The 20,028-nt window shown below is 44.8% G+C and overlaps 1 protein-coding gene across 1 annotated transcript in view; it reads left to right on the top strand.

Moving 5' to 3' along the window:
• The window catches only part of LOC138300552 (alkaline phosphatase-like), a 188,818-nt gene that overhangs the window by 132,746 nt on the left and 36,044 nt on the right, over positions 1–20,028 (top strand). Inside the window, exon 6 of the mRNA XM_069240084.1 lies at positions 18,764–18,907. Within this exon, the coding sequence (XP_069096185.1) occupies positions 18,764–18,907 (144 nt within the window). The remainder of the gene's footprint in view (positions 1–18,763; positions 18,908–20,028) is intronic.

Genomic DNA, 20,028 nt, shown 5'->3' with positions numbered 1-20,028 from the left:
ACTCTGCACCAGGTATCCCTTATTAGTGTAGAAGAGGTGTTCTAGCAGCTTAGGCTGATAGAAAAGGTAGCTTAGCAGAGCAGAGCAGAGCAGAGCAGCTTAGGCTGAACTAGGAGACATGCAAAGCTCCTACTATACCACTGGTGTCATATGCACAATATCATAAGAAAACACAATACACAGATATACTAAAAATAAAGGTACTTTATTTTTATGACAATATGCAAAAAGTATCTCAGTGAGTACCCTCAGTATGAGGATAGCAAATATACACAAGATATATGTACACAATACCAAAAATATGCAGTAATAGCAATAGAAAGCAATGCAAGCAATGTACAGTCATGATAGATTGCAATGAGAGCACATAGGTATAGGGGCAACACAAACCATAGTGGAATGCGAACCACGAATGGACCCCAAACCTATGTGAGCTTGTAGAGGGTCGCTGGGACTGTAAGAAAACAGTGAGGGTTAGAAAAATAGCCCACCCCAAGACCCTGAAAAGTAGGTGTAAAGTGCACATAAGTTCCCCAGAGAGCACAGAAGTTGTGATAGGGGAATTCTGCAAGGAAGACCAACACCAGCAATGCAACAACGATGGATTTCCGGACGAGAGTACCTCTGGAGCAAGGGGACCAAGTCCAAGAGTCGCAACAAAGTCGAGATTGGGCAGATGCCCAGGAAATGCCAGCTGAGGGTGCAAAGAAGCTGCCACAGGATGGTAGAAGCTGTGGATTCTGCAAGAACGAAGAGGACTAGGACCTTCCCCTTTGGAGGATGGATGTCCCACGTCGTGAAGAAGCTTGCAAAGGTGTTCCCACGCAGAAAGACTGCAAACAAGCCTTGCTAGCTGCAAGGGTCGCGGTTAGGGTTTTTGGATGCTGCTGTGGTCCAGGAGGGACCAGGATGTCGCCAATTGCGTGAGGAGACAGAGGGGGCGCCCAGCAAGACAAGGAGCCCTCACAAAAGCAGGCAGCACCCGCACAAGTGCCGGAACAGGCACTACGAAGAGGAGTGAACCTGGAGCTCACCCGAAGTCACAAAAGAAGATCCCACAACGCCGGAGGACAACTCAGGAGGTTGTGCACTGCAGGTTAGAGTGTCGGGGACCCAGGCTTGGCTGTTCACAAAGGAAATCCTGGAAGAGTGCACAGGAGCCGGAGCAGCTGCAAATCACGCGGTACCCAGCAATGCAGTCTAGTGTGGTGAGGCAAGGACTTACCTCCACCAAACTTGGACTGAAGAGTCACTGGACTGTGGGAGTCACTTGGACAGAGTTGCTGAGTTCCAGGGACCACGCTCGTCGTGCTGAGAGTGGACCCAGAAGACCGGTGATGCAGTCTTTTGTTGCCTGCGGTTGCAGGGGGAAGATTCTGTCAACCCACAGGAGATTTCTTCGGAGCTTCTAGTGCAGAGAGGAGGCAGACTACCCCCACACCATGCACCACCAGGAAAACAGTCGAGAAGGCGACCGGATCAGCGATACAAGGTTGCAGTAGTCGTCTTTGCTACTTTGTTGCAGTTTTGCAGGCGTCCAGAGCAGTCAGCGGTCGATTCCTTGGCAGAAGGTGAAGAGAGAGATGCAGAGGAACTCTGATGAGCTCTTGCATTCGTTATCTGAAGAATTCCCCAAAGCAGAGACCCTAAATAGCCAGAAAAGGAGGTTTGGCTACTTAGGAAGGAGGATAGACTAGCAACACAGGTAAGAGCCTATCAGCAGGAGTCTCTGACGTCACCTGCTGGCACTGGCCACTCGGAGCAGTCCAGTGTGCCAGCAGCACCTCTGTTTCCAAGATGGCAGAGGTCTGGAGCACACTGGAGAAGCTCTGGGCACCTCCCAGGGGAGGTGCAGGTAAGGGGAGTGGTCACTTCCCTTTCCTTTGTCCAGTTTCGCGCCAGAGCAGGGCTGGGGGATCCCTGAACCGGTGTAGACTGGCTTATGCAGAGATGGGCACCATCTGTGCCCATCAAAGCATTTCCAGAGGCTGGGGGAGGCTACTCCTCCCCAGCCCTGACACCTTTTTCCAAAGGGAGAGGGTGTAACACCCTCTCTCTGTGGAAGTCCTTTGTTCTGCCTTCCTGGGCCATGCCTGGCTGAACCCCAGGAGGGCAGAAACCTGTCTGAGGGGTTGGCAGCAGCAGCAGCTGCAGTGAAACCCCGGAAAGGTAGTTTGGCAGTACCCGGGTCTGTGCTAGAGACTCGGGGGATCATGGAATTGTCTCCCCAATGCCAGAATGGCATTGGGGTGACAATTCCATGATCTTAGACATGTTACATGACCATGTTCGGAGTTACCATTGTGACGCTGTACATAGGTAGTGACCTATGTACAGTGCAGGTGTGTAATGGTGTCCCCGCACTCACAAAGTCCAGGGAATTTGCCCTGAACAATGTGGGGGCACCTTGGCTAGTGCCAGGGTTCCCACACACTAAGTAACTTCGCACCCAACCTTTACCAGGTAAAGGTTATACATATAGGTGACTTATAAGTTACTTAAGTGCAGTGGTAAATGGCTGTGAAATAACGGGGACGTTATTTCACTCAGGCTGCAGTGGCAGGCCTGTGTAAGAATTGTCAGAGCTCCCTATGGGTGGCAAAAGAAATGCTGCAGCCCATAGGGATCTCCTGGAACCCCAATACCCTGGGTACCTCAGTACCATATACTAGGGAATTATAAGGGTGTTCAAGTATGCCAATGTGAATTGGTGAAATTGGTCACTAGCCTTTTAGTGACAATTTGGAAAGCAAAGAGAGAGCATAACCACTCAGGTTCTGGTTAGCAGAGCCTCAGTGAGACAGTTAGTCATCACACAGGGGACACATACAGGGCACACTTATGAGCACTGGGGCCCTGGCTGGCAGGGTCCCAGTGACACATACAACTAAAACAACATATATACAGTGAAATATGGGGGTAACATGCCAGGCAAGATGGTACTTTCCTACACAACCCCCCCCAAACGAAGGACAATAAGACTAGCCATGACCTGATGAGTCTTCATTGTCTAAGTGGAAATATCTGGAGAGTCCATCTGCATTGGAGTGGGTACTCCCAGGTCTATGTTCCACTGTATAGTCCATTCCCTGTAGAGATATGGGCCACCTCAACAATTTAGGGTTTTCACCTTTCATTTGTTTTAGCCAAAGTAGAGGTTTGTGGTCTGTCTGAACAATGAAGTGAGTGCCAAACAGGTATGGCCTCAACTTCTTCAGTGCCCAGACCACAGCAAAGGCCTTCCTCTCTATGGCAGACCAACGCTTTTCTCTAGGGGTCAACCTCCTGCTGATAAAAGCAACAGGTTGATCCTGGCCCTCAGAATTGAGTTGTGATAAGACTGCCCCTACCCCTAATTCAGATGCATCAGTTTGAACAATGAATTTCTTGGAGTAACATGGGCTTTTTAGGACAGGTGCTGAGCACATGGCCTGTTTCAGCTCCTCAAAAGCTTTCTGACAGCTAGCTGTCCATAATACCTTTTTAGGCATTTTCTTTGATGTGAGGTCATTAAGAGGGGCTGCTATGGAGCCATAGTTCTTTATGAACCTCCTGTAATACCCAGTGAGGCCTAAGAAGGCTCTCACCTGGGTCTGAGTTGTAGGGGGAACCCAATCTATAATAGTTTGGATTTTCCCCTGAAGTGGTGCAATCTGTTCTCCACCTACAAGATGTCCCAGATAAACCTCTTTCCCCTGCCCTATCTGGCACTTTGAAGCCTTGATAGTGAGGCCTGCCTTCTGCAGGGCCTCCAAAACCTTCCACAGGTGGACCAGGTGGAGCTAAAGACAGCTATATCATCTAGATATGCTGCACTAAAAGCCTCCAACCCTTGCAGGACTGTATTCACCAACCTCTGAAAAGTGGCAGGTGCATTTTTCAAACCAAAGGGCATTACTGTGAATTGGTAGTGCCCTCCAATAGTCGAAAATGCAGTTTTTGCTTTAGCATCCTCTGATAACTTGATCTGCCAATACCCTGCAGTCAAATCAAAGGTGCTTAGATACTTGGCAGATGCCAGTGTTTCTATTAGCTCATCTGCCCTGGGTATAGGGTGAGCATCAGTTTTAGTTACCTGGTTGAGACCTCTGTAATCCACACAAAATCTCGTTTCCCTTTTCCCATCTTTGGAATGGGGTTTTGGTACAAGTACCACAGGAGAGGCCCATGGACTTTCAGAGTGCTCAACGACTCCCAGTTCAAGCATTTTCTGAACTTCTTGTTTTATGCAGTCCCTGACATGGTCAGGCTGCCTATAGATCTTACTTTTGACAGGCAAGCTGTCTCCAGTATCTATAGTGTGCTTACACCAAGAAGTGGTGCCTGGCACAGTAGAAAAGAGTTCAGAAAACTGACCCAGGAGATTTATGCAGTGGTCTTTCTGCTCAGCAGTAAGACAATCTGCCAAAACTACACCTTCCACTAGAGCATCTTGTTCTGTGGAAGAGAAGAGATCAGGGACAGGGTCACTCTATTCTTTCTGTCCTTCATCTGTTGCCATGAGCAGGGTGAGATCAGCCCTGTCATAGTAGGGTTTCAGGCGATTGACATGGAGCACCCTAAGGGGACTCCTGGCAGTGCCCAAGTCAACCAAGTAGGTGACTTCTCCCTTTTTTTCAACAATAATGTGGGGTCCACTCCATTTGTCTTGGAGTGCTCTTGGTGCCACAGGCTCCAAGACCCACACTTTCTGCCCTGGTTGGAACTGAATCAGAACAGCCTTCTGATCATGCCATTGCTTTTGGAGCTCTTGGCTAGCCTGATGGTTTTTACTGGCCTTTTTCATATACTCAGCCATTCTGGATCTTAGGCCAAGTACATAGTCCACTATCTATGTCTTGCTTAGGAGCTTTTAAAGGTTGTTCCCAACCCTCCTTTACAAGTGTTAGAGGACCTCTTACAGGGTGCCCAAATAGGAGTTCAAAGGGGCTGAAGCCCACTCCTTTCTGGGGTACCCCCCGTAAGCAGAAAGGAGGCAAGGTAACAGGACATCCCATCTCCTCCTGAGTTTTTCAGGGAGTCCCATTATCATTCCTTTGAGAGTTTTGTTAAATCTCTCAACCAGTCCATTTGTTTGTGGATGATAAGGCGTGGTGAATTTGTATGTTACACCACATTCCTTCCACATGGCCTTTAAGTATGCAGACATAAAGTTGCTACCCCTGTCTGATACCACCTCTTTTGGGAAACCCACCCTGGAAAAGATTCCCAGGAGGGCCTTTGCCACTGCAGGAGCTGTAGTGGTCCTTAGAGGAATTGCTTCAGGATATCTTGTGGCATGGTCCACTACCACCAAGATAAACCTATTGCCTGAAGCAGTAAGAGGGTTAAGGGGGCCAACTATGTCAACCCCTACCCTTTCAAAGGGAACCCCAACCACAGGTAGTGGAATAAGAGGAGCCTTGGGGGTGCCACCTGTTTTGCCACTGGCTTGACAGGTGACACAAGACTTACAAAATTCCTTTGTGTCCTCTGACATTCTAGGCCAATGAAACAGGGGGACAAGCCTATCCCATGTTTTCATCTGCCCCAAATGTCCAGCTAAGGGAATGTCGTGGGCTAGAGTTAGGAGGAACTCTCTGTATTGCAGGGGAATAACCAATCTCCTGGCAGCTCCAGGTTTTGGGTCCCTTGCCTATGTATACAAGAGGTTGTCCTCCCAGTAAACTCTGTGAGAGTCACTGACATCCCCATTTTGCTGTTTGACAGCTTGCTGTCTTAGACCCTCTAGTGTGGGACAGGTCTACTGTGCCACACTCAGCTCCTCCCTGGCAGGCCCCCCTCCACCCAAAAGCTCAGCAGTGTCTGCTTCCAGCTCCTCTGGTGAAGGTTCTGCACAGGGGGGAAATTCTTCTTCCTCAGAAGTTGAATCCACTGTAGAGGGAGGGATAGTAGGTAGTGATTTACCTTTACTAACCCTAGCTTTAGGGAGCACTTGGTCCATTGTTCCAGGATCCAAGTCACCCTGTCCTTTTTGCTTTTTGGCCTGAGCCCTTGTCAAAGCAAAAATATGCCCAGGAATGCCCAGCATTGCTGCATGAGCCTCCAACTCCACTTCTGCCCAAGCTGATGTCTCTAAATCGTTTCCTAGTAGACAGTCTACAGGTAAATCTGAGGCAACCACAACTTTCTTTGGACCAGTAACCACCCCCACCCCCCCCCCCCCAGTTGAGATTCACAACAGCCATGGGGTGACTAAGAGTGTTGTTATGAGCATCAGTCACTTGGTACTGGTGACCAAGTAGGTGTTGTTCAGGGTGGACCAGTTTCTCTATTACCATGGTAACACTGGCACCTGTGTCCCTGTAGGCCTGAACCTCAACACCATTTATTAGGGGAAGTTGCTTGTACTTATCCATATTAAGGGGACATGCAACCAAGGTGGCCAAATCAATGGCACCTTCAGAGACTAACACAGCCTCTGTGGTCTCCCTAACAAGACCAACCCCAACTAAATTACCAAAAGTGAGCCCAGCTACTCCCTTGGATTGGCTATTAGTAGGTTTGCTCCCACCACCACTGCTATTACTAGGGGCACTAGGTATAGCAGTAGGGGTTGTGGTAGTGAGAGGCTTGGTGCTTTTCTTTGGACAACTGGCATCAGTTGTCCAATGGCCTTTTACTTTACATAAATAGCACCATGGTTTCTTTACTTGATTAGAAGAGGATTTGGACCCACCACCCCCACCAGAGTGTTTTTGTGGGCCTGATGAAGACTCATTTTTAGATTTGTCCCCACCCTTGTCTGAATACTTACCATCCTTCTTCTTGCCTTCCTTGTCACCCCCGTATGAACTTTTCTGTTCACTCTTGTTCTGACCCATTTGTCTGCCTTCTTTCCCAATTCTTGGGGAGAGGTCAGATCTGAGTCCACTAGATATTGGTGTAACAATTAAGAATATGCTCTCTCAGGATCAGGTTATACAGGCTTTCATAGTCAGAAACTTTACTGCCATGTAACCACCCCTCCAAGGCCTTCACTGAATGGTCAACAAAGTCTACCCAGTCTTGTGAAGACTCCTTTTTGGTTTCTCTGAATTTAATCCTGTATTGTTCAGTGGTTAAGCCATAACCATCCAGGAGTGCATTCTTTAAAACTGTAAAATTATTGGCATCACTTTCCTTCACAGTAAGGAGCCTATCTCTACCCTTTCCACTGAAAGATAGCCATAGGATATCAGCCCACTGCCTTTGAGGGACCCCCTGTACAGCACAGGCCCTCTCAAGTGCAGCAAACCACTTGTTAATGTCATCCCCCTCCTTATAAGGGGGAACTATCTTGTGCAGATTCCTAGAATCATGCTCTTTCACAGGATTACTATCTGTAATACTGCTGCTGCCACCATGGGGTCCTAACCCCAACCTCTGCCTTTCTTTTTCTAAGTCTAAAGTTTCCCTGTCTAGAGCCAGCTGTTGCTGTTTAAGCTTCAGTCTGGACTCTTCCACTCTCAATCTATTGAGTTCCCTTTCTAACATTCTGTCATCAGGGTGGGTGGGTTGGGCATGCTTCGACACAGAAGAATTGTGTGAATGAACAGAGGGAGACCTGGCCCTAACAGTTGGCACTCTAACAACCTGGCCTAAAGGAATAACATCCCTACTGTGATGAGACCTCACATTAGTACCAGCCATGCTAGGTGGCCTGCTAAGGGGCAGGTTGGAAAGAATACCATCAAACATTCTTGCTGGGGCTGCCCCAGAGTCAGAATGTGAACCATCTGCTAACTTCTCAACAGATGTGCCAGCTAAGGCCTTATCATTTTCAATGAGCATGTTAACTAACAATTCTCTAGAGCAGTGGTTCCCAAACTTTTTCGATCCCCGGCTCCTTTGACCTATTGGCCGTGTTGGTCACTGCTCCCCATTATGTAACTTTTTTTTGGCGGGTGGGGGAACGTAATCCCAGCCTGTACCTGTACCTACACTATTTACAGTTTGACTTCTTTATTCTCTCCTTCAGGTTGCTGAAAACCATTTATTGGAAACTATTTTTGTTCTTTGGTCATAATTAATGGTACTTTGGCGCCCTCCGCTGGTCACAATAATTAATGCAGGGGGTTTTGTTTCCAATACCACGATTAAAAGCTGCCGATTCAAAGCACCTCCGAGTGGTTTCCAGACTGTGTGCGGCGCCCCTGGCTAGTTTTGAGGGCGCACCAGGGAGCCGCGGCGCACAGTTTGGGAACCACTGCTCTAGAGGGATTCTTCCCTACCCCTAAACCTCTATCAATGCAGAGACTCCTTACACCTTTCCAGTTAAGGTGGTCATAAGCTGTGCTGGCCAGATCAAGAGTAAGACCTGTACCAGACATGCTAGAAAAGAGTTTAAGGGACAGAAAAAGAAAGAAAACGTTTCAGAACTTTTTAAGGAAACAGAAAAAAACTTTTTCAACTTTTTAGAAACTTTTTGAAAGTTTTAGAGGTACTTTTCAGCACTTAGCAATAGAGTAAGAGAAGAAAAGCAAAACTTTTTGGTTAGGTGTACATACACTGAACTTGTTTTGTATATTTTTCTCTTATGAAAAGTACAAAATGACAAAGTGGTAAGTAGTTGCAAGTACTTATCCCACCGCTGCCACCAATGTAGGAGGCTGGCCTGGTTTTTAGTGGGTACCAAGGGGTACTTACACTCTGCACCAGGTCCAGGTATCCTTTAATAGTGTAGAAGAGGTGTTCTACCAGCTTAGGCTGATAGAAAAGGTAGCTTAGCAAAGCAGCTTAGGCTGAACTAGGAGACATGCAAAGCTCCTACTATACCACTGGTGTCATATGCACAATATCATAAGAAAACACAATACACAGATATACTAAAAATAAAGTTACTTTATTTTTATGACAATATGCCAAAAGTATCTCAGTGAGTACCCTCAGTATGAGGATAGCAAATATACACAAGATATATGTACACAATACCAAAAATATGCAGTAATAGCAATAGAAAGCAATGCAAGCAATGTACAGTCACAATAGATTGCAATGAGAGCACATAGGTATAGGGGCAACACAAACCATATACTCCAAAAGTGGAATGCGAACCACGAATGGACCCCAAACCTATGTGAGCTTGTAGAGGGTCGCTGGGACTGTAAGAAAACAGTGAGGGTTAGAAAAATAGCACACCCCAAGACCCTAAAAAGTAGGTGTAATGTGCACATAAGTTCCCCAGAGAGCACAGAAGTCGTGATAGGGGAATTCTGCAAGGAAGACCAACACCAGCAATGCAACAACGATGGATTTCCGGACGAGAGTACCTGTGGAACAAGGGGACCAAGTCCAAGAGTCGCAACAAAGTCGAGATTGGGCAGATGCCCAGGAAATGCCAGCTGAGGGTGCAAAGAAGCTGCCACCGGATGGTAGAAGCTGTGGATTCTGCAAGAACGAAGAGGACTAGGAACTTCCCCTTTGGAGGATGGATGTCCCACGTCGTGAAGAAGCTTGCAGGAGGTGTTCCCATGCAGAAAGACCACAAACAAGCCTTGCTAGCTGCAAGGGTCGCGGATAGGGTTTTTGGATGCTGCTGTGGCCCAGGAGGGACCAGGATATCGTCAATTGCGTGAGGAGACAGAGGGGGCGCCCAGCAAGACAAGGAGCCCTCACAAAAGCAGGCAGCACCCGCTCAAGTGCCAGAACAGGCACTACGAAGAGGAGTGAACCGGAGCTCACCCGAAGTCACAAAAGAAGATCCCACGACGCCGGAGGACAACTCAGGAGGTTGTGCACTGCAGGTTACAGTGTCGGGGACCCAGGCTTGGCTGTGCACAAAGGAAATCCTGGAAGAGTGCACAGGAGCCGGAGCAGCTGCAAATCACGCTGTACCCAGCAATGCAGTCTAGCGTGGTGAGGCAAGGACTTACCTTCACCAAACTTGGACTGAAGAGTCACTGGACTGTGAGAGTCACTTGGACTGAGTTGCTGAGTTCCAGGGACCACGCTCGTTGTGCTGAGAGGGGACCCAGAGGACCGGTGATGCAGTCTTTTGTTGCCTGTGGTTGCAGGGGGGAGATTCCGTCGACCCACAGGAGATTTCTTCGGAGCTTCTAGTGCAGAGAGGAGGCAGACTACCCCCACACCATGCACCACCAGGAAAACAGTCGAGAAGGTGGCCGGATCAGCAATACAAGGTTGCAGTAGTCGTCTTTGCTACTTTGTTGCGGTTTTGCAGGCGTCCAGAGCAGTCAGCGGTCGATTCCTTGCCAGAAGGTGAAGAGAGAGATGCAGAGGAACTCTGATGAGCTCTTGCATTCGTTATCTAAAGAATTCCCCAAAGCAGAGACCCTAAATAGCCAGAAAAGGAGGTTTGGCTACTTAGGAAGGAGGATAGGCTAGCAACACACGTAAGAGCCTATCAGCAGGAGTCTCTGATGTCACCTGCTGGCACTGGCCACTCAGAGCAGTCCAGTGTGCCAGCAGCACCTCTGTTTCCAAGATGGCAGAGGTCTGGAGCACACTGGAGGAGCTCTGGGCACCTTCCAGGGGAGGTGCAGGTCAGGGGAGTGGTTACTCCCCTTTCCTTTGTCCAGTTTCGCACCAGAGCAGGGCTGGGGGATCCCTGAACCGGTGTAGACTGGCTTATGCAGAGATGGGCACCATCTGTGCCCATCAAAGCATTTCCAGAGGCTGGGGGAGGCTACTCCTCCCCAGCCCTGACACCTTTTTCCAAAGGGAGAGGGTGTAACACCCTCTCTCTGAGGAAGTCCTTTGTTCTGTCTTCCTGGGCCAAGCCTGGCTGGACCCCAGGAGGGCAGAAACTTGTCTGAGGGGTTGGCAGCAGCAGCAGCTGCAGTGAAACCCCGGGAAAGGTAGTTTGACAGTACCATATACTAGGGAATTATAAGGGTGTTCCAGTATGCCAATGTGAATTGGTGAAATTGGTCACTAGCCTGTTAGTGACAATTTTGAAAGCAAAGAGAGAGCATAACCACTGAGGTTCTGGTTAGCAGAGCCTCAGTGAGACAGTTAGTCATCACACAGGGAACACATACAGGGCACACTTATGAGCATTGGGGCCCTGGCTGGCAGGGACCCAGTAACACATACAACTAAAACACCATATATACAGTGAAATATGGAGGTAACATGCCAGGCAAGATGGTACTTTCCTACACTTAGCACTTTAAATTGTTGACATTTTGGAGGGGTTATTTTAGCACTTTACTACGCTTGCCCTTTTATTCGATAAAAATGGTGCTATCTTTTGTAATGTATTTTTACTGCTTGAATACTTATAATTTTTGCACTATGTATTAGGAATGTCATTAGTGACTGGTAGGAGCAATTTACGAAATAGTTATAGACTAAGCCAGCCCCATGGCATTTTCCTAGCCGCATTAAGCTGGATGTCCTCTGACTATAGGATGAGACTATAAAATGGGCTTTTCCATAGAGGGTGTAGTACATTAGATCTGGTGAGGGGTTAAATTATGTTTCTTCACTTGTATCCTTGGTGCAATCTATAGGTTTCAATGCAGCTATAAGGGGGAACCATGAAATTTCCTTGTAAGTGTTTTTTTAAACCTTGTTTGCACATTGACACTTTAATTTTTGAAATGTTGATACCTTTTTCATGTGCTGTGTCGATTATTTTGGGTCATTACATGCTAAGCGGTGTATAGAGTGGATGTCACTGTTTTGATGATTACCTAAGATCGATGATAATGAATTATGTGTAGTAATTATGATTAGTAGTACTGCTCTCTTTTGGTAAATAAGGTTTTAAGCTACATTATTTGTTAATTGTCTGGTTATCTGCTCAATAAAAATATTTAAAAACAATTTAGAAGAATACGTCTTAATTTTACACAGTAGTAGTCCACATTTTCTTTCACTGGTTCTCTTTTGGAAGTATTTTTTTCTTTTCACCCCTTTAATTCCAGTTTCCGAGATATACATACTGTTCTCACCAACGCTGTCATGCAGCGGGGTAACTATTCTGTTCTCCCAACCTTTACATCTGAATGAGCATAACAGCACATACTGTCCTCAGAGAACTGGGTGGCATCAGTAGGTTTAGCATTAAATTCAAACGATTTGGTCGTAACTTTCTCAATTACATTATCTTTAAATTGTGATAGATTTGAAGTTTGTAAAGGCCTGGATGAAAAACATATAACTTACTTTGCATATGAAATGCTCAACAGTTTCACGAAGTTATGGTTTATTACGTGAAATGCCAGCCTCAGCATCGTGCCCTATTTTTTAACAGCTGCTGCTCACCTTCCATTCACTCCCGGATGTCCTGTGCTCCCGCAGTGTTTTTACCTGAATGGTCTCAGTTAGGTGATGTGGCATACTTGCATAATCTCAGGCTTTTTATGTAACATTTATAATACGCAATGCAGGAAGTGACATGGGATTACACCGGTCATCCGGGCGTGAAGTTTGTTTGTAATAGCAAAACCAAAATGCAGGCGTTCCCTCATGAGCATTTGTACTCAAACTGGTTCTTAGCATTTCAAAGAGATTGCGAAATGGGGGGGCACCCTTAGGCGGCCCCCGACTCTTCAGGACCTCCATAAAGGCCAGCGTCAATGCATATACGTGTGATAATGAAGACCTACGGTATAAGACCAGCCGAGGGGTTGGCCTGTGTGATTTTCTTTTTACACCAGCTTACATTTCGGTTAAAGGCAGCACCACACATGCCTGACGTGATTTACACTGCCTCCGCAGAACGGTACAGACCTCCCATAAACTGTCCTTGCTGTAATATCTACAAAAATTGTTATTCCACTGACCTTGGTGGGATGAAAAGCTGACCAGGGAATAGCTCACGTCTGAGGGAGATACACACTGTGGCAGATAGTTCGGAAAATATGGCCCCACTTCAACTGCACTGACTTTATAAACTCTGGAAAAAGTAATAATTGTTGTTACAACACATCTTTTCCCATCGTGCTAGCAAGACATGTTGTGACTGAAGCAAACGACTGAAGAGGCGTGTGGGTGCAAACAGCGCCATTCAAACACAAATCAGTAAGGTTCTTGCAGAAAACAAACATTGCGGCCCATATTTATACTTTTTTAGCACCGCATTTGCGTAATTATTTGACGCAAAAGCGGCGCAAACTTACAAAATACAATTGTATTTTGTAAGTTTGCGCCGTTTTTGCATCAAAAAGCAGCGCAAATGCGGCGCTAAAAAAGTATAAATATGGGTATATTTGAAAAAGCGGCTCAAACTTACAAAATACAATTGTATTTTGTAAGTTTGCCCCGCTTTTGCGTCAAATAATGACGCAAATGCAGTGCTAAAAAAGTATAAATATGGGCCAATTGTATTTTGTAAGTAAGTGCCGTTTTTGCATCAAAAAGCGGCGCAAATGCGGCGCTGAGAAAGTATAAATATGGGCCTGCGTGTGGTAACAGAGAAGTAGGGAGAGCATGAACTGGACGACTATCGCCCAAACAAGAGCAGGAGCCTTCTGTATGCTATTTATTACCTTGGAACAAACCTTAAAGTGATAAAGACTGTGGAGCCCTATTTAATTTCCACATTATGTTAACATATGCCTCAAATTATCTACGTAACTGTTTTTATGTGCTTATCTAAAGTGTTTGTAAAGCCATCAAACTTCAGGTTGCCATCTCAAGGTAAAGGCGTCAAATCATCCCAACCGTTGATATGTCACAGAGGTGATAGCAAAACAGGACATCCGAAGGAAATCAGATACACAAGATCTGATACTGCCTTGATGATATTGAAAACGCTTTGTAGGTGAAGGGATGAGCATATAATAAGGCAGTCATAGGAATATGGCTGGCAAACAAATGTAAGGCGTAGTAACAGAATGATCACAGACAAAGCTGTCTGATGAATACAGAGCTTGGGCCACACAGAGAGCGGAACACTTGGACTATGGATTCCCTGTACATTAGTCTTTTACCATTCGCAGTGGCTCGGTTCGAGAGTTTCAGGGGTACGTCCTGTGTGAGGACAGATTTCCCCCCAAATCTTTTCATCTTAGGTAGTTTAACAACCAGGAGGTTTGTATAGAATGTTTTCTGGTGCCTTGATGGATATCTGGGCCAAAAGAGCTTGGGGCCAGTTGTACGATGGTCAGCTTATCCAACTCGCAAATTGCGATTTTTGGCAACACACAATTTGCAAGTCGCAAAAGCTGATGTAGAACAGTGTCTCGGACATGGTTTGCGATTCGCAAATGGGTCGCAATGGACCTGCCTCATTAATATTCATGAGGCAGGTCGCAATTTGCGACCCATTCGGGAATGGCCAGCACTAACGGGGATGGTGGCCTGCTGAAGTCAGCAGACCACCATGTCTGTGTTTGCTTTCTAAATAAAGCAGTCCTTTTTTTTTTTTTAAACGCAGCCTGTTTTCCTTTAAGGAAAAGTCAATGCACTACAAAAAGAAATGAAAAAAAGAAATTAAAAGTTTCCTTTTCATTTATTTTTTCAGAGTAGGCAGTGGTCCGGGGGACCACTGCTTGCTCTGAAATAATGTTGCTGCTCTCATTCACAAAGGGGAAGGGGTCCTTTGGGGACCCCTTCCGGTTTGCAAATGGGTTACCACCAATTTGAAATTGATGGTAACTGATTGTTTTGCGACCACATTCCCTGTTGCAAAAAAATCATACAAACCCTGCAACTCAATATTACGGAAGGGACACTCTTGGCATGCCCTTCCTAATAGCAAGTCACAAATCCTATTTTGTGAGTTGGTAATAGGTTACCAACTCGCAAAATAGGGTTGCTACATGGTAGAAGGCCATTTAGCGGTCACAAACGGCAAATTTCGCCGTATTACATCAGCCCTTAGTGTCGTAGCCTGGTGCATAACCATGAACAGATGTATGTACAGTGCTGAGAGATTTTAAGTGGGATATCTTTTTATTAGACAGCCAATGAAGTAGTTTTAGGGTGTAGATAGTGTTTTTTTTGCCTAAGGCTGCTGCATGATTTTGAGTTATTTGCTATTTTTCAATAAATAACAAGGGGTTGGGGGCTGTAAAATGCTATGTCAGTAATCAAGGCAAGATACCACCATCTTGACGATTAATTGTAATTTTTGAAATACTTGATGGAACAGGAGAATGCCGTAGTAGAATACAAATACCAAATCTAATGACAATTCACCTGGATATGCGAAGGTGAGATTAATGTCAAAGGGAACACCTGGTTTACAAACCTTCTGAACTGAGTTTGAAGGTGAAACACTGGTGTCTGGCAAAGAAAAACGGGAGAGGTAAGGACTCAGTTGGGCAACAAAATTGATACCTTCTGATAGAGTCAGTTGTTTCTTCTCCAACTTTGAACTTGCATCAAGCAGTTAGCACTTGATGCTGAAACTGCCACTGTCAATTTGTTGGAAATGGAAAGAAACTGTGCTTCACCCCTATGATATAATTGCCGACGTTGTGAGCAGCCACAATGTTTGCTAAAGAGGCTAGGTACACCTTATAAAAGTAGGCTGAAAGTGCAGAACCCTGGGGGACTCTTCACCCTCTGATGGGTATGACTGGAGCAACGAGACCCAAGATAAGGCTTTGTCACCCACCTCTGCAGATGTCACTACCCAGGTTAGGAAGGTAGTTGATCGATAGTGTCAAATGAGACACCAAGGTCAAGGACTATCAAGATGACCCCTTCACCTTAGTCTCTTGTAGTGAGTATTTACTTTTTGACAGTTCTTTCTGTACTGTGCTGGAGCAGGTACTTAACTGGAAGCTACCAGCAAGTGCTTAGATTCAAGGGGGGTGAAGAGTTGATAACTCGCTGCAGATTCTAAATCCTTTGATATGGAAAGGAGCCTGAACATGTGTCTATAGTTAGATCTCTGGGATTGCAGTTGCTCTTGATTTTGAGGAATAAAGTGCTGAAAACATGTTTGAGTTTTTAGGGGATTATTACTAGTGAAGAGCAAAGCATAAATGAGGCTAATAATGATGGAACCTAAACCTGGAAGACTGATGTTCACAACTTTGGTGTTTTAGATTCTGGCGATTGAACAGCTAATATTGATCAAACTAGTTAAAATTAGTTAATTTTTCCTTCAGTCCATCATGTCTCATTAACAATAAAAAGCATGTGAGTTTTGATTCCCCTCCTAACAAAAGAATGCATGTTCCTTTTTACTTGTACCTACTACTCTTTCCTAAAGAAAGCTTGTTTCATAGGAAACGTGGACCTTAATGGTATATATATATATATATACATATATATATATATATATACACACACACACACATATATATATACACACAAACACACACACACACTGCTCCATATCTGGGCACATGAATACTCTGCAGATCCAGCGGGTCCCATGCTGATATCTGATGGGATCTCAACACCTTAACAAAGAAGTGTTGGCAGCCATCTTAGGACCTGGCTTCAGCCAAGTCTCACAGAAAAAAGATTTAAAAAAAAATAAAAAGGGGGCAGGGTACGGTTACCCTGACACCTTAACTCTGGTGCCGGGGTCCGAGAGGGACACCGCCAGGGCTGAAAATAATTATTTGATTTAAAACATCAGAAAAATCTGTGGATCCAGATCTGCCGATTTTTCCAACGTTTTTAAAAAAGGGCTGTTTCCTGCCCTTTTCTTTTTAAATAGCCCCCTGGGTGGGCCAGGGCCCGGAGGCATTGGGGGCTTTTAAAAGGAGTGGGGGGCACAACGGACCCCCATCCTTGGGCTTCTGTTAGCCCCGGTGACCGCCTCCTCCCCAGGGCAAAGATACAATTTTATGCATGGGGTCGCACAGCCTCCCCACAGCCCTGGGACCACCACCTCGCTGGGGCTAAATACACTATGTAATCGCAGCCCCAGAGAGCGCCACCCCCCCGGGGCTAATATACAATTTTATGTGGAAAGCCACATGCCCCCCCCCTGCAGCCCCTGCCTCCTTGGGTCAGAATACACTACGCATATGGGGGTCTGTGCACCCCCCCCAACAGTCCGGGGGACTACCACCTCCCTGAGGCAAATAGAACATTGGAGGGGGCCACAAGGCCCCCCTTGAGGAGCAAATGATGGCCTTGGGGACTGCTACCCCCCCAAGGCAGGCTTTTGCTGTGTCCTAGGGTGCCCACCCCTGAGACATAGCTGTTAGCTCTCACTTGGCAAGAGCTTTGACAGTTTCCACCAAGTCGAAGGAAACACTTCACTTCACTGTCAAACAGCTCTCACTTGCAAAAGTGAAGTTTTCATCTGTTTCCCTTCATACAAATATGTGTGCAGGGAAATAGAAGAAAACATTACTCCAGCAAGCAGGGAATTGCTATTTAAAGCAGCTCCTTGCTTGTGAGAGCAATGCCGGCTCCCGCAGGACCCAGGGAAACGACTAGGACCGTGAGGGCCTTGAGGCTCCCCCTGCAGTTCTGTCACTCTCTCTCTTCCATCCTATATTGGAATGGAAGAGAAAAAGTGAGAGACTGTTATTTCAGTGGTTTCACCATACGACTTCAAAGAGACAGACCAACAAGATGTTTGGTAAAAATGTTATAGTTACTTTTGTTGGGCAGCAGACCATGATCACTTCTGGCCTAATGGTAAAGCTCTTGGACTGTCACTCACTAGGCTAAAGGTTTAAATCATTGTATCTGTTTATTTTCCAGTGTTTTGAATGTTAACCATTCCTTGTGATGTACCATTGAAAAACTTTTCTACTCAAAACTTTGGGTTGAATGTCTTAGCTAAGTCTGGACGCTACAGGTTCAAGTGTATGTGTATCTGTGGCCGGGGTAGGTGGGCTGCCTGTCCCCCTTCCCCAGGGGAAACAACATTTAATCATTTAAAACCTTAGAATTGCAGATGTTATAGTTTAGTTATTTCAAGTAATTATAACTCGCGCCCTGAGGTAGCTATAACTCGCGCCCTTGCCATGCACTGCTAATCACACGGGATATTACAGCAATCATGACAACTTTTATAATGTCATTAAAAATATAAATGAAGCATTAGAAGTCAAATTAATGAAGAAAAACTATGTATGATTTAACTATAACTGCTGAATTTCTAAGCTTTTGAACAAGTAAAATTCCAAACCTAACTATAACATCCCTGTAACCTTTGTATATATATATATATATATATATATATATATATATATATATATATATATATATATATATATATATATACATATGTGTGTGTGTGTGTAAAACAAAAGGATTATAGCAACGCACTCCGTTAAGACTTATTTCTTCAGTTTATTCAGTGCAAAAAAACAACGTGTTTCGACTAAACCGTCTTCTTCCAAGTTATATCTATATAAGTACCCTCACAGACGCATACTAGTCATATAAAAAGAACATGGAAATATTTCCCCAGCTGCACATTAGTTTCATTACATTTCTTGGCAAAAACCAATGATATGAAATCTCTTTTTATGTACATTTTGACACATCGGTGGGAATATTTTAATTCTTGGGGACTTCGTTGATGCATTCTGCTCCTATCGGAGGCAATGCTTCCATAGCTCCTGGCTACATAGTGTTTGTAAGGTATCTTAAGGCAATGGGAGAGTGGATGCTCATGTGAGTTTACTAGTCCCACCAGTCTCATACACTGTGGCACGTGAGAAGCTCTGATGCAGCTCTATTGGCCTTTTTGAGATAATTATCATATTTCATATATCAATATCTGAGTGACCCAGCATCAGTTTCATCAGCATCTTATGAATATTAACTTGGCCTTAAAAAATACAAAGGTACAACTGAAATTATGCAGGAGCTGACAGAATAACAGAAGATATGGAATTAAACTGAAAATATGCATCACTCAGACATCTTTATTTTTCCTTAGGTGATCTTAGGGGGCGGGCGGAAGTATATGTTCCCCAATGGCACCGCTGATGTAGAGTACCCCAAGGACCCTGCTGCTAATGGTACACGTCTAGATGGTGAGGACTTGGTAAAGGTGTGGGCTGAAAGGAAACATGCACAAAAGGTAAGGAATGTATTTATTTATATGAAGTTGAAAAAACTCAACTTTAATGATCGATAAAAGAGGTAACCTGTGCTCTGGAAGTGCTTTCGAAGGTGGGTCTCTGTTGTGGAAATCACAGAGTGAAGGTCTGAGAATGGATCAGACAATTAGGTGCAGCACTAATTCTAGTAATTTGACATGTTAGAAATGAAGTGACTAATAAGTTGTCCAGGCCGGTGTTCTCCTCAAGAATAGATGAGGAAATGTGTCCCTAAAAATAACATTTAAATCAGCATTTCAAATAAAAATTAGCCTTGACTTAGAAAGGCTTGAGGTCACTAATTTAGAAACCACAAAGGTTTATTACAAATATTAAAGTGCAGTACGGAAGGTAAGACTATATGCATTAATGCAGTAATGCATAATATTTTCAGTCATAAGCATAAATCTCAGGAATAATTTAAATTAGATGCTGCTTGAGCAAAATCTGGAAAAGTCCAAGCCTATAATAAACAACAAATCAATAGATAATTGGGTGGTATTCTTTGAGGCCATGAAGATTTTCTCTAGCTCACCGCAAAAAAAACACATCTTTTTATAGACAAAAATCACACAATTAGCATAGGGTGAGCAAATGTATCAACGTATCATCAAATCAAAATACGGCATTATAAAAATGTCATATAACACCAAATTCCTAGCACTATCCCCCTAAATGAATAACAATAAAACGTCTCTGGCCTGATGTCATTGGATATATTAGCACAGATCTGGTTACATAAACAATAGCAGTCTTATGAATAAGTAAGTAGGCTTACAGTGCATGAACAGGAAGAGACTTTGGAGAGCAACTATTTAACTAAAGAACTGCTCCCTTGGCTCTTCAGGAACAGTGTGTGTCAATATAAAACATCAGTGCATATTATACTGTGTGCGATGTCAATGAAAAGTTAAAACATGGATATTTCTATATCCAAGATGGAGTCGAGACCTAATTGAGGTCTAATTCAGCCTATGCCAAGAAAGACAGTTCTGTACATCACAGCATTGTTGTTTCAATAGGAAAAGGTTCATCTTGCAAATCAAATACTATTAAAACAAAAATAATACCAACATAGGCAAAACAAACTTCTCCGGCTTGA

This window comes from Pleurodeles waltl, chromosome 6 (genome assembly GCF_031143425.1).
Source record: "Pleurodeles waltl isolate 20211129_DDA chromosome 6, aPleWal1.hap1.20221129, whole genome shotgun sequence".
Lineage (NCBI taxonomy): Eukaryota > Metazoa > Chordata > Amphibia > Caudata > Salamandridae > Pleurodeles > Pleurodeles waltl.
This window is presented reverse-complemented; position numbering and strand designations above follow the sequence as displayed.